The sequence below is a fragment of the Equus caballus genome, chromosome 19, assembly GCF_041296265.1.
Source record: "Equus caballus isolate H_3958 breed thoroughbred chromosome 19, TB-T2T, whole genome shotgun sequence".
In the NCBI taxonomy this organism is placed as follows: domain Eukaryota; kingdom Metazoa; phylum Chordata; class Mammalia; order Perissodactyla; family Equidae; genus Equus; species Equus caballus.
The window spans coordinates 67,982,203-68,008,012 of NC_091702.1; the positions used below are offsets into that span (position 1 = coordinate 67,982,203).

Here is a 25,810-nt window from a genome sequence, read left to right on the forward strand (position 1 = left end):
CCCTGGTACTTATTTTTGAAAATGAGTCCAAAGATTATGAATCTGGTGGACTAGTTTAAGAAATTAAAATAAATTATTCTTTCCTTCTTAATTATCTGAAAGCTGGGCCCAAATCATCCTCATCTAAACTAACTATATTAGTTTAAAAACCAATTCTTTAGAAAGTTAATATGCCACTTAGCTGTCATGAAAAAGCTCTGCAAACTATTTATTTTTTAAGATAAGGACAGAACAAAAACAACCAGATAAATGAACATAAAAAAAATCATACCTATCATCAAAAGTCTGTCTACACCTCTCTATATCTCTCGCTGACACCTTATAGACTATATCACTAACTAATTGAATCAATACAAAGTTAAAGAAACCTTTGGCTCCTGTTCTTTATCCTTCCCAGCTGCTTCAATTATTTTACCAATCTCTGAAGACTTTATTTCTGGCTCATAGTAGATTAACGTCAACAAAGCCATCCCCTTAAAACCAGATTAAGATGATCCTTTCATCTCACAGAGCCTCCAAGTAAACGCAAATAGCTTTGCTTTCAAAGTCATCAACATTTATAACAATAAGAACACAGAAAAAATTTTCTTTACTGTAAAACTTTAAAAACAACTCAAAACTTATTTCTCTTTCTCTAAAAAAAATCCTCTCATACCAGCCAACCCTCCCACCCAGTTGTCCCTAGATTCCACTGCACTCAGTCAATAATAGATATTATCTCAGAATATGAAATGAAAATTGGCAAAATTTGAATTAAAATAATTAAGAAATATAATATTTACTCTACCTACTGACTTCAGATAAGAACTAATAGTAAGTTATCCAAGTACACAAAATACGAGAAACATGCAATATAAAATTCAATCTTACAAAAAAAGCTATACAAGTCAGTATTCATTTTGCCATACTCTATCATTGGTGGTAGGACATGGCAAATTTCTGGTGAAATATCTGAAACATTTTTCAAATTGTTATTCAGTTTTATTCCTGTATTAATAGAATAAAAGAAGAATTGTTAATTAAATAAATAAATAAGACTAAATTGTCCTTTGGAACAGAATTATATATAAACATGTAATATGGACTTATAGAAGCAAAAAAAAAACTTTTTATCTTAATCTATTTGTTTAAATGGTACTGAACTTTGACATTTTCCCAAGTTTCTCAGAATACATTATAAATTATTTTGTTATATTATACCATATATATGACTTCGAGGAAATACTGTTGGATATCTTAAAATCAATAATAAATCAATCATTAATTAAGAAAATCAAAAATAGGAAATACCCCTGTATCTTCTCAAGAACCTGATGTCTTTTACCAAACATTAAAGATACTAAAATTAAGAATATCAAGGTAAACAAAGGATGAAAAAAGTAAGGCAATTATAAAACAATAGGAGAGAAATATCAAAATAATTTTTCCCTTGTTATCAACAATAGGTAAAGATGCAGAAATAGCTGCAAGACACCAGAAACTGATAAATCTTATTTGTAACTTTTCCATCATCATAATCAACAGACAATTGGAACAATCAATTTTTTCAGTGGGGTGTATAATACTTACGTCTATAACAGTCCTTGAACATTATAGGTGCACAATAAACAATAATAAGGAAACAAGGTAAAGTATTTTAGTGCTCAATCAAAATATTTGCATTCAAGGTTTCTATAGCAAAATTTTCAAGAAAGTGCTAAACACATTTTAATGAATGACAGATAACAGAAATTTTATACTTTTTAAAAAATTTCTGCAGATCCTCTAATTAGCACCTTCCATGAGATCTCATCAAGAGTAGGACGAGTGGCAGGAAGTCATCATTTATAAATTCAACCTAGGGACCTACTTTTGTCTACTACTATCTCCAGTTCCTTAGTACCCAATTCCTCCTCCTTCACAGCCTACCACTCCTACCAGAATTCCAGGGGTCATTTATGAGGAACTCACTGTCTTGGAAACCTAGACCTGATCATCTTATCCTTGCAGAACCTTGTGTCCTTTCTCACATCTTGATTCTCCCCCACATCCTGGTTTCTCCTACTTACTTCTAGTGGTGCAAATCCTGCAGCACCTTTCTACTCTAGCCTAAACTTTCTAGAGTAAAAAATTCTTTATGTCCTAACTCCATGGTTGCCCCAAGCCAACTACTGTTAAGATTCTGCTGCCGCAATGTAATTGTATGGACCACAAGAAGCAACATAAAAAATTAAGACAAAAAATGATGAAATAACTTGAAACTGTAGACAAAGGTGCAAAGACACAAAGGTATTCTAATAAAAGGTAGAACAGGGTACAAGTGTACATGGCACGTCAGGATGTCTGAAGGGGAACACCTATGAGATGAGTTCCTCTGCTGGTGGAGTGCTCAAGATGCTCAGTGGGGCCAGCCCCAGTGGCTAGTGGTTAAGCTGAGCACACTCCACTTTGGCAGCCCTAGTTTGGTTCCTAGGCACCAACCTATATCGCTCTGTTAGAGGCCATGCTGGCAGCCCACATACTAAAACATACAGGCAGGTTGGCACAGACATTAGCTCAGGGCAAATCTTTCTCAGCAATAAAAAAGGAAAAAGATAAAAAGAAAGATGCTCATAAGAGAGTCTGATGCACTGCTCAGCAGGTGTAAGAGCAGTAGGAATGGAGTTCCAAGAGCAAAGAGACAGAGAACCAGGGAGGACAAAGGCCTGGGCTCAAGTGAAACTTACCAAAGATGGCTGACACTGACCCACTTCACATACAGTGCTGGTCTCAGAACAGAGTGGAAATCTGAGACTGCAGGATCTGCAGAAATAAAAGTAAAAACAGACAAAGAGAGAGAGAGAGAAAGTAGGGGATGGAAATTATCTTGCCTAGCACCTCTCTCTCTTACAGCTATGCTTAGCAATTTCTTGGTAAACGAATCTGAATAGTTTTTTTTTTAAAAAAGGAACAAGAAAAGAAAGAAAAAACATTTTCAGTAATTCACTAGGTTTCTCAACGATTTTTCAACATGATCTGTACTCAGTAGACCTATCATATTCTGATTTTTTAAGATGTAATTTTGAGTTTTGAACTCCTAATCCATTTATATGTGTGTATGCACACATGCACATACACACACACTCCTACATAATAGGTTAGGTATGTACTTGCATTACTTACAAAGTTATCCTAATTAAAAAAATCTTAAAACATGAGATCCTACAATGTGTAGATAATCTATGAAAAAATTCATTACTCTTGTAGCCTAAAAATTTACTATATTTAAAAGATCCATATATGGTCAATTAAAACCAGTTTCTCTTCTTGAGCATCTATAGAGATTGTGACTCTTGGTGAGCCTAATAATAGTAAGAAAAACCTGATGAGAATAATTAATAGTCTTCTTTCCTACACGCTGCAAGCTATTTTTATAAGCTATAAGTTTTTCTACATGTGACAAAAAACATAAGATATTTAAATTCAGATGCATTTACCATTCCAGAATCCAGCGTCAGAGAATTGTGAAATAGTTTGGTTTAGATAACCTTCATAACTTTTAATTTAATTTTGTATTTATTTCCTTTGCAGAAAGATACAACAATATTCTACGTGATTTTTTTAATCTGTATTTTCACACTTAATTAGATGAATTCAGGATGCTGGATGATTAAGCCAAGTGTCATGGAGGGAGTAACTGCGTGCTCAGACAAATAATTCTGAACATTAAAATCACCATTAAAAAAAGCCAAACACAGGCACAACATTCTATATCCTATTTAGAATAATTTTCAAAGAATATTGAAACAAAATATTCCAATAAAATTATTCACAGAACAGGAAAGATTTTAAGATATTGGAGTTCTTAATACACCCAAGTCACCATAAAACACATTCCTACTAGGTTAGGTATGTACTCACATTACTTACAAAGTTATTCTAATTAAAAAATCTTAAAATATGAGATTCTACAATGTGTAGGTATTCTATGATTGAGTGAAACTCTATTTATAGCATCATAAATATGTTCAATTAATGTACTTCAAGTTCTAAAGCTATTTTTCTTTGTTCTCTCAGAAATGTTACGCACCTAGGTGGTTAACACCTTCAAGTACCTATCAGATGTACTTTTGCTTTCTCCAGGCAAGATTCTCATAAACGGTAATACTAGGAAAGAAGGTTTTTGGTTTTATGGTTTGTGGTATGTATTTGCTTTCCAGTATATACAGTGCTATCAGCATGAACAAGAACACCTACTTTTAACGCTCTTTTATTGGTCTTATTGTCTGTTTGCAATTTTAATTTAACAACTAAAATGTTATAGTTTTCATTTCTTTGAGAGCTAATTTTATTTGGCAGGAGCTTCACGCATATCATCACCCTGTAACATATTTAGAAATACTGCCACTACTGGAATCCTGACAAATACCTACAAATTTCTGTTGCATCTTTCGAACAGAGTCTCTCAAAGAGGGTTCCACAGAATATCTGAGTCAAATGAGCTCACTGATGATAACGCAGGAGAGGGAGTGATATCATATCCCTTGGTCCTCAACTTGGCAGCACCCATGCTGGCTCGCATGAGCTTCCTCAGTTTGACAATCACCCACCTTGGAAGGCTGTGCACTAGATGACACCTCTCCCGAGATCCCTCTTCCCTGACACCCACATGGCCCAACACCCATTCTCAAATATCACTTTGTCAGTGAGATCTCCTCCAACGCCAGTACCATTTCACTATCAGTCTGTCTCTCTTCTCTCATTACTTATTTCTTCTTAGTGCTTATCATCATTTACATCAATAGTAACTGATACATGTAATTATTTTCTCTCTCTGCATGATGGAGGCAGAAGCTTTCTCTGTTGTGTTCACTTTCAAGTCCCCAGTGTTTAAAATATACCTGCACACAGCAGATGCTCAATGTATACTTGTTAACACATACAATTAGTACACGTGGCGACGATTCCTAGAATCCATTGCTGCCTGACTTCCAGTTGGGGCCTGTCGATGAGAGACACTGGGGGGATATTAAATGTAGGAGGATAAATGGCATTTTTCCCCTCCACTGCTTCTGGCTCTGGCAGCAGACACACGGGTAGTTCAGCCGTCTCAGCAGCACAGCCTCACCGGCTCTGGCACCTGGCAATGCTGCAGCAGCAACTGAGATGTGGACTCCAGCCATGGCACAGATGAATCCAAGAGCTTCAGCTGCATTGTGTGCCCCAACATTCCTGCAGCATCAGTGTAGGTGTGTGACTCCTGGCTTGCTGAAAAATGGGGAGTCAGTAGTTTCAACAGCAGCAGTGGCCACAGCAGCTCCCCTCCAGGGGGGCTCTAGAAAATCACTTTCCTTTTGCCCCTCCAGCCTCAGGCATAACATTAGTTTCCTGCAGTTAATGATCTTGATGTATATTTGCTCCCCTTTTACTCCTCCAGTCCTTCTAACATGTTTGTAAACAATTTCCTGCTATAATTCCCCCTCAGAAGACATGTTTTTCTGCTAGACAAGACAAATTCATTGCCTTAAAATAACTTTCTGGTGCCAGCCTGGTGGCACAGTGGTTAAGTTCATGCGCTCTGCTTTGGTGGCCTGGGGTTTGCAGGCTTGGATCCTGGGTGCGGACCTACATCCCACTCATCAAGCCATGCCACGGTGGCACCCCACATAAAAAATAGAGGAAGACTGGCAACAGATGTTAGCTCATGGACAATCTTCCTCACCAAAAAAAATAATAACTTTCTGCCAAATATCTGCTCAATCTCACAGCAAGTGTGCCCATTCTTCCCAATGTAGCAATCCCATGAGGTACTAAGGAATGCCACAAAGTCTCCATTGCCCCAAATCTTCCCATGGTTCTGCTCCACCTCTTCATTGTCTTTCTTATTGGAAATAACACATTGATAAATTAGCAGCAAGTTTTGTGACACTGCATAATCATCCCACTCTCTGTAGTAAATCATAGTGATGTCTTTAAGTCCCTGTACTTTATTTGTAACTACAATAGATAAAAAATACTTTCTAGGACAATTTTCAACCTTTCTTTTGGTTCTATGTAGACTGTATATTTTACAGATGTTTGGCAGAATTGACACAGTAATACAAAATTAGTAGACATAACTGCATATCCAAATAGTTTATAATAACACTATTTCTACAACTTGTTGGAAGGTGACCAATGGTCACTTGAAAACTCTTTAAAATCATAATTATCCATGTAGACTCTCTGCCAGAAAATGAAGCGTGTTCCCTCCTTGCTCTCCTTGGTAAGATGGATTTCGTAACAAATCCCCCTCTACTTTTTCCCTAAGGACTAAGACACTTTTCTCATCCATTAGGTAACATAGGAGGAGTGTTGTTGTTCCTTCAATGTGAGTTTAAGTCATAAATCATTTGGTTTTATTTCTATTCTATCTAACATGACACCAAAATTTTAATAATTCTATCCCTTTTTAGAGGTCCAAGCATTTCTTTGCTTATAATAAAAGCATAAAAATGAATGTGAAGGGGCCGGCCCGGCAGTGAAGCAGTTAAGTTCGCACGTTCTGCTTCGGCAGCCTGGGGTTCACCGGTTCAGATCCTGGGTGCTGACATGGCACCACTTGGCAAGCCATGCTGTGGTAGGCATCCCGCATATAAAGTGGAGGAAGATGGGCACAGATGTTAGCTCAGGGCCACGCTTCCTCAGCGAAAAAGGAAAAAAAAAGAGAGGGGGATTGGCAGCAGATGTTAGCTCAAGGCTAATCTTCCTCAAAAAAAAAAATATTCATGGTATGGAAAAATGAACGTGAACATCATCTATAATTCCATTTTCTTTTTTTTAAGGATATAAAGTAAAAAGGTAAGAGTCATCTTCTCCAAGTCCTCTAAGTCCAAGCCTGAATCCAGAAGGCAATAAGATTACCACAGTATAACCAATTGGAAGACACTCACCAAATATTTTTCTGATTGTATGTCTATTGTGCATACATATATAGTGCCAATAACTCTTGCAGGTATTGTTCTAAGGTTAAATATAAGGTTACGTTATACATATAGTCCTGAAATAGCTTTTGTCACTTAAGCATACATACAACATGAGGCAATCCTCTGAAGCGTGCACATACACATCTATGTATTTTTCTTCTTCTGTGATAGCCAGCACATGTGCTATTTCCTCATTAACAAACTCAAATGGCTGGGCCTGCTGCAAGTCACATAAATACACTTGGGTTAACCACCTAAGGTGCCCACCGCAGAGAGCTTCAGAATCCCCTGGCTGATGAGAGTCTCATCAACTGACTGACAAGCGCTGCCTTGTCTTACTGAAGGCCTCATTCTCCACGAGTTTTAGCCTCTCTCCTAACATGCTGCCTCTAGGCATCAAATGTCATAATTCATAAAACAGAAATGATATTAGTTCTTTTCTACTCCCAGCCAAAAGTGTAGTCAGAATCAACACTGATCATCACTTCCTATCTAGCCAGACAGTCAAGTTTATCTTCTGTTATATTAATACATTTGGGGTCAAAGATTCAGAACGTGGAAATCCATGGATACTCCAGACTTCTCCATCTTTTTCAAAGAAAGACTGTAGGTTTTGCATAACAGCTATAGGACTCAGTAATGATGCCATTAATCACTTGTTCTTTCAAATGTTTCCTCACGTCCTCCCTCTCATAAAGAGCAATTCTTTGAAATCAGTCTTTGAGGGGGCATGACTGACAGAGACAAAGAGGATGCTTAATTGCAGCGGCACATGCCAGAGTGCAAAAGCACTCCATGTAAACCTTCTTATTCAGTAACATTCTGCAGATAATAAAGAACTTCCAAAACCAACATCTCTTTCCATGCTTCCTATCACAGCCATATTCTCTGTTCCTCAAAAGCAAGTGGCTTTCTTCCCTCAACTCCTTTATTTTTATGTTCACTGTATTCACTTTCTTCCTTCTTCCTCTATTTTGATTTTTTGCTTTTTTCTTATAACTGAAGACTGAAAAATATATCCCTGAAACATATATCTTTCTACATATCCTCTATTATAAATGAGACTCAACAGATGAACTTATATAACTGAATTTGCAGCTATTTAAAATTGAAGATCCTAAAAAGAAAGTTCTGATCCTTTCCCCCTAGGAAGCATCATCAACATTAATGGAGTTTTTTTAAAAAAGATTTAGTCTCCTTTCAGAATATTTTCAATGATATTCTTATGATATTCAATACCATTTAATTTCATTTGCAGTTATCCAAGCACTTGAGATAGAGAAGACATGTATACAAGAATATTTAATTTTTTACATGTGAAATTTTAAACAGACAGTAGCTTTTACTTTTTCCTCAAAATTACATATGTAGTTTCTCCCCTTTGTGGGATTACACAAAACATATAACACCAATCTGCACTGTCATCTCACCAAATTCACACCCACTTACTCCTTAGTTCAATGACCGTGAAACATTATTCGTAACTGAGAGAAGCTATGTCTGGTCATCACTTTTCTTCTATGTTGATGCACGTAAGAGAGAATTATTCCAAGTATCAATAAAAAGATTAGTAGATTAATAAATAGCCAGCAGGACTGAATACCCTGTCTACATCTCTTGTCCCACAGTCATCCACTTCATTTTCAAAAGGAACTAGTTTGGATAATAATTTACTTTAATTGCCCATGATTCCCGGTGTATAACAGGCCAAAGCCTGACAGTGGGAAGCACCCCTAAGAGTTCACAGAAAATGATTATACATTTCATCATTTCAAAACTTCAAGATCTATATAAGAGCTGTTGGAGACCATATCTAAATTGTGAAGTAAGATTATTTCCTGAAATTAGGGGAAAAAATGCAAATTCACAAATCCCTTTGTTTCCATTATTCTCTGTGTTGTATTTAACAGCATTTCTTCCAATTTCACTAAAGACAGCATCCTCCATGACACAGGACTACTACTTACAATGAAATACTAAAAGACAGATGACAGAGAGCACTAATCATTTTACCAGCACATAACTAACAAATATTTTTTATTAATGCTTATGTGTTTAACTCTCCTTAGCTTTCCAACTACTCCTTAATGAGAATGAGTTTACACAGAATGTCAGATGTTAATCTCAAAGAGACATAAACCGAACCACAGTATTGACTTCATAATGAATCAGCCTACATATTTGACTGTCACAGTGCTCTACTTTAAATCATAAGTATACATCTTATATCACTATGAAAATTCATATGCTGACATTTAGTGAGTTGAATAGCATCCCCCAAAGCTTCATGTCCATCTGGAACCTGTAAATGTGACCTCATTTTGAAATAGGATCTTTGCAGATATAATCAAGTAAGATAAGGTCATACTGAATTAGGGTAGACCTTAAATCCAATGACTGGTATCCTTGTAAGAAAGCCATGTGAAGACACAGACACACACAGAGACAGCCATGTGAATATGGAGGCAGAGTAGAACGATGCAGCTACAAGCCAAGAGAAGCCATGGATTCTTGGAAAACACCAGGAGCTTGGAAGAGGCAAGGAAGGATTCTTTCCTAAGGTCTTCAGAGGGAGCTTGGCTTTGCCAATATCTTGATTTCATACTTCTGGCCTCCAGAACTCTGAGAAAATAAATTCTTCTTGTTTTTTTTTTTTTTTTTCCTTTTTTCTCCTCAAAGCCCCCCGGTACATAGTTGTGTATTCTTCGTTGTGGGTTCCTCTAGTTGTGGCATGTGGGACGCTGCCTCAGCGTGGTCTGACGAGCAGTGCCATGTCCGCGCCCAGGATTCGAACCGACGAAACACTGGGCCGCCTGAGGCGGAGCGTGCGAACTTAACCACTCGGCCATGGGGCCAGCCCCCTAAATTCTTCTTGTTTTAAGCCAACCAGTTTGGGAAAATCATGGCAGCTCTAGGAAACTAATACATGATATAATGTATAATATTATATATAATAATACCTGATTAGGTTATACATTTAACTAGTAATGATTGGTTATCGAAATTCTCTAAAAATTACATTTCTTACATGTATACAAAAAAAGTCATTGGTCATACATATTATTTAAGTAACTTATGAATCGGAAAAAACTGGGAATCAAAGAATCCTTTGAAATTTTGAGTAATTGCTCTGACTCCCCAAAGGAGATCAGTGTAGTGAGAGTGAGGGGATGAAGGTAGGAAGGTACTGATGAGGCTATAAAACTATCCTCTATTGTTCTTGCTGCGATGGATTTCTTCTATAAGCTATGTTTTTCCTATTTCAACATAAATCTATGTCTTACCTTTTGCATGGCTCCCAATACCAATATTTAAGTCATATTACAAATATTAAGTAATTATGGAGAGTTCATTGCTTTAATATTAAAACTAGTTTGGATAATGAATATAATATGGTAACATACGTAAAGGCTGAGGTTCGTTTCTAGGCACTGTGCCAGTTGAGAGTTAAATTCCAACTAGGTATCACTAGTTTCAATACAGGTTTTCATTTTTAAGCAATATTTATTTCAAAAATTTCTTAAAATTCAAGTAATGTAAAACATTATAAAGTCAACAATTTTCATTTTCATTTATTTTTTAAGTGAAGTCTTAAGAGTTTAGGATTAAAAAAATTCTGAACTAAGGAACGAAACATTTTGCCTTGAGAACTGTCCAGCACTAAGTGGCAGCACTGGCTAGTTCACCAATGAGGACTAGTTCATTACCCTATATTATACTTTCCATGGGCAAAGGGAGAAATTACCAAATCTTATATAATGAGATGCCGAAATTTTTTTTTGTTTTGCGGAAGATTAGCCCTGAGCTAACTACCGCCAATCCCCCTCTTTTTGCTGAGGAAGACTGGCCCTGAGCTAACATCCGTGCCCATCTTCCTCCATTTTATATGTGGGACACCTACCACAGCATGGTGCTTGCCAAGAGGTGCCATGTCCGCACCTGGGATCCGAACCGGCGAACCCCGGGCCAAAGAGAAGTGGAACGTGCAAACTTAACCGCTGCGCCACTGGGCTGCGCCCTGAAATGCCAAAATTTGTTGGGAAGATTTCTGTTACGTTATTCATATTGTCAATCAGCACACTCACAGAATATTTATGAATTTTGGAATCTATTTGGAAAAATTCTTACATAAAGTCACTGAACTACACTTTAATTTTAGTTAGCCCCCTCCCCTCTTTATTTTGCTGTTCTCTATATAGGTAGCTACATTAGAATTTCTGATTATATTTGTTAACATCTGCTCAGGCACAAATGACACATTTAGTTTTATATAGAAGGAATAGACTGCAGAAGAGCATATTTTGAAGACATTGGGTACAGACTGCTTTTCTAAACAGAGAGCAAGTCTCTGAACAGAACAGCCAGGCTAGAGCTGGGAAAACATAAGATGCATTCATGATTGAGTGTAAACTTCAAGGACAAAAAGCAAAGGGTACCTTGCCCTCTGCCTTATCCAGTGTGGTGTGGTGAGAGCACCTGCCAAAATCTGGTTGAAAGCAAATGAGAGGATGAGCAAAAATAGCTGCTGTAAGCAGAAATTCAGTCTGCTAATACACACACAGCAAGATCACTACTGGGCATTAAGAACACTGAAAAACAGAGACAGAGTGTGTGTGTGTGCGTACGTGTGCATCTCCCTGAAGCTGAGTATAAAACACATAAAATAAAACAGGCAATTGGCATTGGATGGCAATTGGTGTTTGTACAAAAACTTTGTTACCAAGGTACTGGTATTTGTAGAGACCTTAGCAGGCAATGACAATAAAATACAATTCTAAAAAATCTTACTGCTTTCTTGATTACAATAAAACTGTAACAACTATTTGTATATGATTTTTTTCCTGAAATACTATGAACGATATTGGGGAAAATAGCTGTTTTAGTTTTGTGGTAGTTTTCTTTTTTTTTTTTTTAAAGATTTTATTTTTTTCCTTTTTCTCCCCAAAGCCCCCCAGTACCTAGTTGTATATTTAGTTGTGGGTCCTTCTAGCTGTGGCATGTGGGATGCCACCTCAGCACAGCTTGATGAGCAGCGCCATGTCCTCGCCCACATTCGAAGTGACGAAACACTGGGCCACTTGCAGCGGAGTGCACTAACTCAACCACTCGGCCACAGGGCCAGCGCTGTGGTAGTTTTTTAATGACTAACAGTATAAAGGACAGAAACATTGTTCACGCTTTTAAAAATATAAAATCTTGAAAGCCTTTTTGCAAAAGGGCTGGTTCTAAAATTTTAAATAAATTGATTGCACTTAAAAACTATGCAACCTTAATTGACAAATGAAAAATTTACAAAAACTAACATATTTAAAAGATCCTCTATCCAACAGGTGAGTGAACAGGCAATTTTTATGCTGAATTTCTATTCAAGGTGATGTCAAAGTCCCTTGTTTTGATGACCCTTCTCTGTTCAACAGAGAGAAATGATAAATAAAACGTAAAATGATAAAATCAAAACCACACAGCCAGAACAAAAAAAGATAAGAACTTCTCGGAAGAAAAACTGAACCCTTTGCAATGAGGAGACCCGAAGCCAAAGGTCTGCTGAGACTTCAGTCTGAAAGCAAGTACCAGTGGCTGGTAATCTGAACTCCTCAGGAGAAGCAGAGAACCAAAAACCATTCACATGAGACAAGTCAGAGGCCAAGCTTACTGCTTGAAACCTGACTTTTTACACCATTTCACTGCCCACCTCAACACATGGACTGAAGCTAAAAACAAACAAACGTGGTTGCTGAGTAATCTGCAGACCTAGTTTGGCAAGAAAGAACTGAACCAAGCTGAGGAAATCTAACACTAGGGAAGAGAGCCAATAAAATCAATAATGACACAAAGTACATATGGATGAAAATAATTTCACAACACAGCCTGAAAAGATTGATAAGTATATTTAAGATGTCAATGATATAAATGATGGAATAACTTCCACTATAAAAAGAGTAAAAATAATGGTGGAGGAGGCAAAATCAGAGTGAAATGAAGCAAAAGGAGAGGAAAGCAAGAAGAAACAATCAGAAATATTATATATATATATATATATATATATATGTATAGACTCACACACATATTGGTATGAAATAAACACTAGACTGCACAAAAAATGATTAATACATTGGAATATACACTGAAATATATTACTGATAATTTATCCTGATTCACCTACAAGGAGAGAAAGAATTTAAAATTATCCAAGAGCTGCTAAGAAATATATAGGGAATTGACTGAATGGTTCCAATATTTGTCTTATGATGAGGAAGAAATCCCTTCTAATGTGTATCAGAAAGCACTGCATTTACGGTAAGCATATAATTTGATTAAATGAATAAGATTATTAAATTGAGCTATCTAAATCAGCAATATAGATTTAATTTTACCTCTCCAAATATCGTCTACAGAATGTATGAACATTCAAAGGATAAAATATATGTGTCTCTATGTTTATATATACATATATATACATGCACATATATATATAAATATATATATTTATGTATATTATACTTATAAATATATATACACACATATATAAAATATATATATGTTTTTAAAATCCTATCTTCCTGCTTTTAGTTGAATGACTTTTTTCATTTCATTGAAATATTTTGGTACATATATTGCTACCTAATTATGGGGGGAGAAAACTAAGTTAAGTATTACATTTATGCACACAGATTTTGCTTTACTAAAATAAAAGTCAAACCATTTTAAGAACTTATTTTGCTTACTATGGTACATTAAAAAATACTAATTGCATGGAAAACAGATTACAAAAACCTATTTAACATTTAATGCTGACCTATGCTTTTTGAAAGCTTGACTGATTAGTATAAATTCTCTAAAATTTGCAGCCCATCTATCAACCATTAAAAATCCATATGTTCTATTTTTTATTTACATCTTAATAACAAGGTACAGGATTAATAACCATCTGGGTTGAATATTTCCCAGATGTGATTCAGCTCATCAACTGTTCTAAACTGGTCATTAATTCTTTGGAGGGATATTATGTGTTGATTAGTGCTGTTTAAATAGCTTATAAGCTCTTTTATAGACTTTATTTCATAGGTAAATATTTCCCCTCCCATCTTTCAACTTCAATTTTAGTGAGAAAATAAACTGGACTGTGTAAAATACAAAAATGAGAGTAAATGTATAAACTTTTCTACCTGTACTCAAGACCAATAATGAATAAGAACATGGTTCAATTTTCACAATAATTTAGTCTTTTTTTCACAGCTAATTCTGCCCAAAGTTAGTACCAAGCTGTTCCAGCTCCAATGAGTTACAAAATACAGCATTTAACCAATATCTTACCTAAAATAATGTGTTACTTGTACATCTATTTAATTATTCAACTTTCATTGAACATCTGTCATATGGAAGGCACTAAGCTGCCTAACTCAGATACAGATGAGACACTGAACCCATTTCTCTAAGAGTTCACAATCTAGTAAGAAACAGATATACAAATGCTGTGAAATTCAGAGTCCCAGGTGTCCCAAAAAGGAGTTGCCTCATTCAACCTTCAGCAGTATAAGTCTTCCCAAAAAAGTTGGAGAATCTTCTGTGCCTTAAAAGACCAAATGAAAAAAGCCAGAGAAGGTGGGAGTTGGCAAGAGAACTTTCCAGATAAACTCAACAGCACAGTCTTGTATCCAGAGATAAGAGAAAGAAGTTGCATGGAAGAAAATACAAAAGTCTCTTTTGTAAAATATGGAAGGTGAGAGTGGCCGAAGCTCATGGAATATCAGAAGATGACAATGAGTCAGAGCTTAGACAGAAGGTAAAGGAAGCAGCAGCGTAGGGTAAGTAAGCAGTAGGTAGGGTAGGGTATGACTTAGAAGATCTGTTCTAGGAATGGCACCAAGGATGGGCTGTAAGGTTGATGCAAAGGGCTGGAGAAAGACCCAAAGCAAGCGGATAATTCAAAAAACAACCATGGTAATTTGGAGAGAAATGAGCAGAGCCAAACTGACAAAGTGAAGATAGACTGATATGAAAGAGCTTTAGGAAGCAGAATCAACAGGATTTGGCGGTTGATTGTAGAGCTTAAGAGTAAGTCAATCACTTGAACTACAATTAAATTTATAAAAATACGTGGTCTACTATGTTTCACCTAGTTGTTAAATATTTCACTACTAGTCCCTTAGGGTTTCATAAGAGAATTTAACAGGTGTATGTGCTTGCTTTGGATTTACATGTAGACTCATTTATAAATGAAATAGTTTATAAATATTTTGAATAACTCTAGTTAAAACAATTAGAACTTCCTGATAAAACCAGAATCTTAGTTTGTTAGATTATACAATAAGGGAGGGTTTTTAAAATTTTTTTATTGAGGTAACACTGGTTTACAACATTACATAAATTTCAGGTGTACATCATTATATTTTTATTTCTGTATGGATGACATCATGTTCACCACCCAAAGACTAACTACCATACTGTACACATGTTCTCTTTTACTCCTTTCGCCCAACCCTCTATGTCCCCCAGGGTAACAACCAATGTGTTCTCTGTATCAGTTTATTTGTTTGTTAGTTGTTGTTATCTTCCACTTATGATAAAATCATTCTTTATTTGACTTTCTCCATCTGAATTAATACACTTACTGTAACACCCTCAAGGTCCATCCTTGTCCCAAATGGCAAGATTTCATCTTGGCTTGACACCATCAAGACTATACACTAAGAAACAGCAGAGACACTGGAAAACGAATTGCATACATACTTATTTTTCAGCTGCCTAAAGAACATGAAGCTAATTATATATTCACAGATATCAATAAATACTTCACATCTGATTTCCTAAGTTGTTGTTACTTGCTTTTCTCTTACTTCTCTTCCTCACCACAGAATTAATTTCATCATTATCCAATACATGTTCTTTCAACTGGTGAAAAATAAGGCAGAAATCCTTTTTTTTTTTTTCAGATGATGCCATATAGCTAGGAATATTCTGAGATAATAGAGAGCGAGGCATCACAAATCACAGTTGCTCAGGTATTAAATAGTTAAGAGGTATTAAGGTTTTAACAGCCCCTGGGAGTGTCACAATCTACTACTCAACCTGCACACCACAGGAAAGCTCTAAAGTCTTCCTTTATGGATTAGTAAAGAGTAATAGCAATAACACAAATGTACACAAAGGAACAAAAGCTTGATTTATTTTCAAGACTAAATGGACTTACAAACTCACCTGCTATTAATAGTGAGTGAAGTGAAGAGAAAGTGAAAAATTCTGACAGTTCAATGCATGAAAGTAGAAGGTTAGGGAAAATTGAGTAAAATCATAATTATGAAACTGTTAACAAATGCTTCACTCAACTATATAATATCTGTGACAGCTGAAAGTGGAAAGGAACCATTGAGAAATATGCCACAGCATTTGATTCTTTTTAACAAGGTCTGCCCTCAGAAGAAACTACTTTAACAAAGCCTAACCTGCTGGGGTTTTATCAGAACCATACCAAATTGAGGGAAGGAAAACACCACCTCCACCTCCCTCTAACCTTTCATACGGGGGAGGGAAATACCAAATCCATCTCCCTCTAGTCTATCTTGTAGGGGGAAGAAACACTCAGCTCCATCTACCTCTAGCCTTCCATGTAGGAGGAGGGAAATACCAACTCCATCCCCCTCTATACCATGTAGGGGAAAGAAATACCAACTCCATCTCCCTCTAGTCTACTGCGCAGGGGGAGGAAATCACCAATTCCATCTCCCTCTAGTCTACAGTGTAAAGGTAGGAAAATACCAACTCCATCTCCCTCTAGTCTTCCAGCTGGCGGGAAGGAAATATCAACTCCATCGCCCTCTAGTCTACCATATAAGGGGAAGGAAATACCAACTTCATCTCCCTCTAGTCTTCCTTGTAGGGGGAGGGAAACACCCAAGTACAGCTCCCTCTAGTCCTCCACGTAGAGGAAGGAAAATACCAACTCCAGCTGCCTCTTGCCTTCATGTAGGGGGTGGGAAATACCAACTCCAGCTCCCTCCAGTCTTCCCTAAAGGGGGAAGGAAATACCCAACTCCAGCTCCCTCTAGTCATGCAGGTAGGGGAGGAAATCACCAACTCCAGCTCCCTCTAGCAATCCTGTTCCACCTAATGGGGGAAAATAAAACTGAGAGGCACTGGTGAAATTTACCATCCAGGACACAGGCTCACTGAAAGACTAAGACTTAATCATAGGATTCTACAACACTTTCCCTCCCCTCATGCCTTACCACTACATTACTAAAGGCCTATTTAGCACAGTTCCTTTTACCCAGACATCATATCTATCTTTCAATCAAAATTACAAGGTGTACTTACTAAAAGGCAAAAACACTGTTTGAAGAGACAGAAGCAGCATCCAAACTAGAGTCAGAAATGTTATAATTATCAGATCAAGAAGTTTAAAAAACTATGATTAATATGCTAAGGGCTTTAAAGGATAAAATAGACCATGTAAGAACAGGTGGATAACGTAAGCAGAGAGATGGAAGTCCTAAGAAAGAATGAAAATGAAATGCTACAGATCAAGAACACTATAGCAGAAATGGAGAATGCCCTTGATGGGCTCATTTGTAGACTGGGCATGACTGAATCTCTGAGTTTGAGGATATGATAATAGAAACTTCCAAAACTGAAAAGCAATTTCTTTGAAATATGAAATAACATGATTGAAATTAACATAATGGATATTTAGAAAACTACCACATATTTTGTGAAGTTTCTCAGGAAAAAACTTATTTTGATATCAGTTTTGAAAACAATAACTAAACAATCCATTTTTAACAAAAATTATCACTAAAGTTTATATTTTCAGAATTCAAACATATACATGTAGTTATGGATAATTTCAATGTACTATAAAATGAATCAAAATGCAATACTGGAGTCTGCTTCTATGATAAATTGTTCTTACTATATGAAATACAGAAATTACAATACAAAATCAGAGATGAATTATTAGTAGATATTCCATTCTCTATCACAAACACATTCTATCTTTGATTTTCAACATTGGAACAATGATATTAGAAAGTGATGGGCTCTGATTTACGGAATAAAGTATCTTTCTACGAAGTTTATTTAAAATATTGGCCCCTTTTAACACAGAAATCATTAGTTTTGTTCATTATAAACACATTAGTAACTGAATTACTAAGTCCAGCTTATATTTAGACAGGAATACGTTGTGTCCTTATTTTTCCTAAATATCTCAGGATAAATTTCCTAATTTCAATTCATTATATTTAACAGATAAGATCACATATCTTGTATGATCTTCCATTATTCAAACCCTAATGATCACCTGAGTCACAGAATACAAAAAATACACATAGGATACGTTATTTAAAACCAATATTTGGAATGTGAGAAACACAAAGTTTTCTAATCTCTAATCTAATTTCTAATCTAATTAGTTTTCTAATCTCTAATTTAATTTCTAATCTAATTAGTTTTCAACTAACATAAAATGTAGCTTAATATCCAACAGCACTTTTTTCCTACTAACATTCAGTTTTCTCTTAATTTTTTATTAAAATGTACTTCATTACTGAAAAGGAAGTTTGATTTTGAATACTGGCATGCCTGTAACTATGTCCACTAGAACTTTGTAACAAAGATCTATCACATTTACATTAAAAATGAGCTTTTAAAACTTAACTACCTCTTAGTTGACAAAAGAGGAGAGTAAAAGAAAAATATCTGGGATAAGCAAATTTTTCATCTTCTTGCTAAAAAATACTACTATGAATAAAAATAAATAGTGAAAATCTTTCAGGTGAGTTGATGGAGTGTTTAAAAATCAAGTTACTTCTATCAACATCAAATATACATAATTTTAGGTATAAATCAAATAATATCTTATGGAATTATTATTACTATGAAATGCTATGTTTTAATTGTCAGGCTTTATTCAGGTATAAGTACATTTAATAAGCAGTATGTGGCTACCCAAACAAGTCACTTACCTTTTCAATTACAATATCAAAATTAAAAAGCCCCATAGCTATTAAATTTTAAGAAATTCAAATATAATTACTAAAGCTCAAAGGGAACAATCTAAGTTTTAATCATGAAATCCCTTTTTAATCTTACGAAAGTCTTTTATTTTTCTGGTTAGTAGCAGGTGCTTTTTATTAGTCAAAGTCAATATTGAGCCAGATGCCCCAAAATGCCACACCTACCGCTGTGTGGCATTGAATGGGACTCCATCTGTAATGGGTTTTAAGGATTTTAAATATCACATTTAACCACAGGCCCTCTTAGTGTAATTGCATTTTTCTCTTTCATCTACAATGTTATATACTGCCTAAAAATAAACTGAATAAATAAAAATATCAAAAGGAAAGGAGTAAACAGGAGACAACATTTCAAGAAAATATATATAATATTCTTCATATATTGTCAGGTTACAAGAATAAACTCAGGAGATACACATTTTTTAATTTCTTCCTTCTACAAAGTTACTGCATGAGCAGTCTCTTTCATGTTTTTTTCTTATTAGCACTAAAATGGCATGACTTCTTAAAGATCAGCTGTCTCCTTCCCCTGGGATTTTCAAAACTGAAACAGGTCCTTCAGTTTTTCACAGAGTAAGACTTAGCATTAACTAGTTAATAGTTATTCAGAGCAAACAGAAAATCCACAGCATACTCTTACACTTAATGTTTGTGAAAACACTTCTTCAGTATTCACCTATAATTTCTATAGTGCTATGCAAAAATGTTCATTCATGCAGCATTCTTTCATTGATTATCATGGCACTCTGTTAGCTACTCTGTTAGATCATCATAATTTTATTATCTTAATAGAGTACAGATAAAGGATGGATGAGACACTTACAAGGATTTTAAGAGTTTTGAACTATGTAGATATAAAATTCTTGACATTAGACAGTAAGAGCACAATGTTAAGAGTTATGACCACTGGGTCCCAAATTCTCTGGTGTATTCATTCTTTTCAAATCCAAGCTTCAACCTCTATACAAATCTAATTATTTAATTTCACTTTGATCTCAATATATCAATAATGTCACATCACCTATATTTTCAACATCCTTTCCTTACAATTTTCCAAGACATCTTTCATTTCCAAGAGTCTATACTACTGTCTTAAAAAAAAAAGCTTCAATATTTTTGTTTGTTTAAGTGAATCTAGAAAGTTTTTACTTTCACTTTTACTTACTGGGGCTGAGATATATACTATCTAGATCAATCAAGACACTGAAATTCCAAGTCTCCCACAATTCAGCTTAGCCCATGAGCACAGTCTTATATCCACCACATCCCTCCACTCTAGACACACAAACGATTGTCAACTTCCTAAAACCCCATGCACACATTTATGAATTCTGTGCCTTTCCTCAAGACATTCCCTTTGCCCAAAAGGTGGTTTCTACCTTCTCTTCCAGCCCACGTGCAATTCCTTCACAATTTATCAGAAAGAGTCGATATGTCACATTCTACTACCAATTTTCCCTAATCAGAGTTAATCCCTCCCTTTATTACTCTTTCACAAAATATTACTCAAAACTATCGAAGACAATCTCTTTGGCCTTATGATTGTGTAGAATTATCTCTACACTGCAAGACTCCTTGAGGGTAGAAAAAAAACTTTCAAGCACTCTAGCAGCGTATTTGGCACAAAGAGTATAAAACAGAAGTTTCTTAAATTGAATTCTGGGCACTGCTTAAAAGAAAATAAAGGACATTTTAAATGCTGGTGCAAACGAGTTGACAAGCAAACATTTTAGAAAATATCTTCTTTTCATGTTTGCAAGCCTAAAAAGTCATTTGCTCAAGACTACTCATCTCTTTTCCAAATTCACTAACCAGAGATGCTCACCTTGTACTCACATAACCAGTAATGGTTTTAATCACAGGTACATCATAGATGCCTAGACTTGTAACACATCAGCATGACTCTACTGGTGGAGCAGGTTTTCTAAGTAAAAAAAGAAAATCTTGAAATCTTTTATTAAATGACATATTTTATATACTACATTATATGATTTCAAAAATATCTTAGTTCAGGGGCCAGCCCAGGGGTGCAGCGAAGTTTGCACGTTCTGCTTCTCAGCGGCCCAGGGTTCGCCGGTTCGAATCCCCGGGTGCGGACATGGCACCGCTTGGCAAGCCATGCTGTGGTAGGCGTCCCACATATAAAGTAGAGGAAGATGGGCATGGATGTTAGCTCAGGGCCAGTCTTCCTCAGCAAAAAGAGGAGGGTTGGCAGATGTCAGCTGAGGGCTAATCTTCCTCAAAAAAAAAAAAAATCTTAGTTCAACTCTTTATAGAAAAACATTTATCAATTAAAAAGTTACTCCTAGGAAATATTTTATTCAGAGACATACCAAATATACTTTTTGTCATCAAATTGACAAATGTATCATCTAGTTGTCTTTCCTACCCATGACATATTTGTAAAACTAACTGAATTAGTGTCTGAAAAAAGGGCAACTTTACTTAAAATGACCATCCAAACTACCATGACTCAATAAACCTGAGAACCTGAAAAACTACGCCCATTTCAAATAGATATAATTACAATTTTAATATACAGACATAAATGCTGGTTTAAATGTTATAAACTGATTAACAGTTTCCATAGATTTTAAATTATTTAACCAGTATTGACGTCTTAATGATTTTCATTCTTGCCATTTTCAGTAGACTTTTTTTCAAAGTTCTTCATCCTTATTGATTATTTCCTTACTTGTTTTAACCTATAAACAGCATTAAGTAAAACTCCATTCTTGTTAGTAATCTATCCCCTTCATAACAAGGAAATTTAAGCTGTATATTTTCTTTAAAACTTACTTATCTGATCTTCTTTAAAATATGTCCATGCGTTCTTATTTTCAAGTATTCCTACTGCTGACACTTGGCATATATGCATTATTATCTGGTGCATAATCTAAAAGTGATACAGACTATTCTAACAGTGACAGTTCAGGGTAACTGATCATCAGATTTACTTTTTAATGTCTGAATCACGTGTTATTTTTCCCTCTGTAGTCTACACATTGGTCACTGGCCCTTATCTTTCTATGTTAGAATCTTAGAAGAAATAAAAAGCACTTAGCTGAGAAATGACCACCATGTTTCAAGATCAGGATATGTTTGGCTTAGAATCTTTGCTGTCTTACTTCCTAGCTCTGTGACCTTGCAGAAGTTATTTAATGTACCTCAGACTCAATTTCCACATCTTTCATGGGATAAATTGTGCTTGATTTATAGAAGTGATGAGAGTAAATAATTTTAACCATCAATAAATTTTAAACATCTTTTCCGTTTCCACCTTATTCTACCATATTTCTTTCTACTATACTCTCTTTCCCCTTCTATTTCTCTCTTTCCTCTTGCTACACCTTGGCTAGTGTCCAAAATGTACATCTCGGTCCAGCACTTGGTTTATCAAGGGCAGAAAAGAAATCTAAATCAATTCTGCAAATATCACACACAAGAAACTGGACTTTCACGAAGTTTCTAGCGCTCCTCTCTAACGACAGAGACAAAGGTCCTAGAGTGAAAATACCTGAGTTTGAAGAAGAGTCCACCAGTCACTATTTGGCCTATAACTTCTTGGTATTTTTATTCCTTATGACTAGGTTCCTCCAATCGGGAAACAAAACTAAGACATATCTCACAGAGACATTGTGAAAATAAAATATAAAATTTAGCGTGGCATCTGGCAAATAGAAAAACTATGGGGCTGGCCTGATGGCATAGCGGTCAAGTGCACACACTCTGCTTTGGTGGCCTGGGGTTCACCGGTTCGGATCCTGGGCACGGACCTACACACTGCTTATTAAGCCATGCTGAGGCAGGCGTCCCATATATAAAGTAGACGAAGACGGGCACAGATGTTAGCTCAGGACCAGTCTTCCTCAGCAAAAAGAGGAGGATTTGCAGTGGGTGTTAGCCCAGGGGTAATCTTCCTCAAAAGAAAAATAAAAAAGAAAGGAAGGAAAAAAAACTATGAGGTGAGTTCCTTGTTAGACAATTCTGCCCTTCCTCTCTGTAACCAATAAACAGGAAGTCGCAGAAAAATTCTCCATTTCAAAAACCTAGACAAAAATCATCTCAAGACCCAGAGCAGGAAGTTTACTGGTAACTCTGCAAGCCCTGTGTGTCCTGGAGACTAGTTTGCTCTGCAATGCACCCTGATCAACCAAAGACGATCACCAGCGCGGGGCGTAACTCCTGCTCCTCAAATGACTCTTTGGCTATGACTACATGAGACCAGTGACAATATCTCCCATATATTTTTGTCACTTTTTTCAGAAAAATGGAAAAGTAGGACTTACAAACCGTTTAATTATTTGTAAGTTACTCTGTCTACTGAGAAAAGGAGATATGCATATATCTTAGAAGGGTATTCTAGGAAAAAAGTTTCACTCACTTCTTGAAAGTAACCGTGATAAATGTGACATACTTAACATACTCAACAAATACTGATGTTTAATCATTTTAAAGGAAATAAGATAAAGAGAGTAAAAGCATAACCTTAACTTAAAAGAAATATTCCTCAGAAATGGTGCGATGAGAGCTCTATTAGAATAAAGTGAAAACTTCAGAAAAAATAAAACCAGTCTATAAAACAAACAAATCTAAAGAAACAGTCTGTTAACAAAGACAAGAAGACTTAACTCTTCATAGGAATTTTTACTTGAAAATGCACACATTTAACGAATAATTGTTGATATAAAAGGTCAAATTTAAACAGCAATACCTGGATGATTCTAAAAAAATAAAATCTGTTTGGGTCAACTTCTCCTTTCAGATTTAAAGTTGTAAATGTAATGGAAGAAGCAATGTAAAAATATCAAGTAAATATATGATGAATGAGAAAAAAAACAATTTTTAGAAAAAGAAAGAAAAGCTAACCCAAGCGTATCTGAAAACAGTTGACTATCTCTATTATTGAAGATTTTGCTTAAACAGACAAAAACCAAAGTAAAAACCTTCACAAACCACCCTTTTATTTTAGCTTGAAATGAAAAAGAAAGTAGAAATGCACTGCAATGTGAAAATTATGCAAAATATAACAAAACATATAAAAAGTCAAATACAACCATAGCTAAAACAATGTTAGTACCTGAAAAAACTGTCCTTTGTAAATTACACATCCTTGTAAGCCTTTCAAAAGCAACTACTCCCAGCTAACAAAAACCTAATCATAATGCATCTTTTCTCCAAGTTCAAAAACATATTTTCTAATAAAAACAAAATTGCTAATATCTGTAATATCCACTTATGTAAGATAACCTAAAGTTTGTTTATGCACAAATACTCATTAAGGTCACCAAATTTAATGAACGTATAAACAGAAAAGTTTCTTGAACTTACACACAGAAATTGATTTCTAAAGAAAATATTTATATGGGTGATATTCTAATATTTCTACTTATAAACACTACATGAAAGAACAATTGCCAATTTAGAAGAAGGCAAAGATGTTTTACACATCATTCCATTGATTACCAGTCCTAACTGTATTTTAATCTTTTCTATGGGATTTAAGTTATATGCCAAAATTCATACTAAATAGAGCAAAAGATCCACTGTTCCTTTAATTATCATAACAGCCCCTAAAATCCTAACAAGGATGACATTTTTAAAAATATGTTTAAACTTACCCCATTTAATGGATATGTTTTCCATCCTAGCTCTCCAAGAACAGTAGTTGTATCAAGCAACACAACTGGAATTAAATAAAGAAACCTTGTATGAATTTCTCAATTGATGCAAAAATATATCAAAGTATTTAAATCATTAATGTTAACTACCCTATTATTCATTGCATTAGCTTTAATAAGTTGCATTACTTACTGTAAAATTATTTGTATATACCAAATATTAACATTTAATACTTAATAATATTAAGAAATGATAAAATGTATGAGGTGGTTGTAAGTTAAGTTTAAAATATGTAATTTGTTTTTAATAATACAAAATGAAATAAATAACTGAATAACAGAATTAACAAAGTCATTTTTAATAGCTCTTAAAATTAATGAAATAACCACCTTCACTGTTCCAGAACCCCACTTTCATATATAGTCTTTTTATACCACATTAAAGGAAGGAAAAACTATATTAAAATAGGCTTCTGTATTTCCTTTCTCTGTTATTAAATGCCCTTAAATATGATTGACAAAGTATGAAAACAACTCATTTTGACTACACCTAATTTCTTCAAAGCATACATTATATAATTATTGTTATGTGCTAGGTTGTATATTTACTGCTAAGTTTGGCAAAAACAAAAATAAAAATTATGCATCTTTTTCCCTGACAGAAGGAATTCATAATCTGATCAAAATGCAGACATGTAAACAAATAATTACAACATATTCTGTTAAATTCTAAAATAGAAGAGACGATATAGTAGCCTAGCAATTAAGCTGGGCTAAGGCTGGTAGGGCAGGCTGAGAGGATTTCACAAAGGAGATGCAATTTAAGCTGGGCTAGGATGAGGGAGTCTTCAATCAGATGTGATAAGAAACAAATACTGTTTTTTCTTTTCTTCGAATACTTTCTATAAAGTAACTGAGACATGACTAAATCAGTTCAGAGTTGCTGTAATGAGAACTAGGAGTAGGAATTATTTTGGGAAAGTAGGAGAACAGAAACAAGGCTGGAAAGATAAATGGAGATCAACTGGGGAGGTGTTTTGTAGTGTTTCCAGCATGTAAATGTGTAGGGCCCATTATTCAGCAGATCTTTATTTTTAACTGCTACTTCCAAGTCCCACAGATGCCAGTAGGCCGTGGACCACACTGAGAAACAATGCTTTGTTATCTCATCAAGAGTTCTGATTCTTTATCTAGGTAAGAAAATGGGTATTTTTATGTGTAGTTTAAAAGAATGCCATTGGGAGTACGTTTC

The 25,810-nt window shown here is 35.2% G+C and overlaps 1 protein-coding gene across 11 annotated transcripts in view; it reads right to left on the minus strand.

Moving 5' to 3' along the window:
* Positions 1–25,810, minus strand: part of EPHA6 (EPH receptor A6) — a 780,034-nt gene that overhangs the window by 685,863 nt on the left and 68,361 nt on the right. For 8 of the 11 annotated variants that reach the window (XM_023623975.2, XM_023623979.2, XM_023623977.2 and 5 more), the window contains exon 2: positions 24,559–24,623. The exons of 1 other annotated variant lie outside the window; for it this stretch is intronic. In XM_023623975.2, the coding sequence (XP_023479743.1) occupies positions 24,559–24,623 (65 nt within the window). Of the gene's footprint in view, positions 1–2,705; positions 2,782–24,558; positions 24,624–25,810 lie in introns of those variants that run through there. 2 more of the 11 variants (XM_070243947.1, XM_023623980.2) reach the window with 1 other exon arrangement.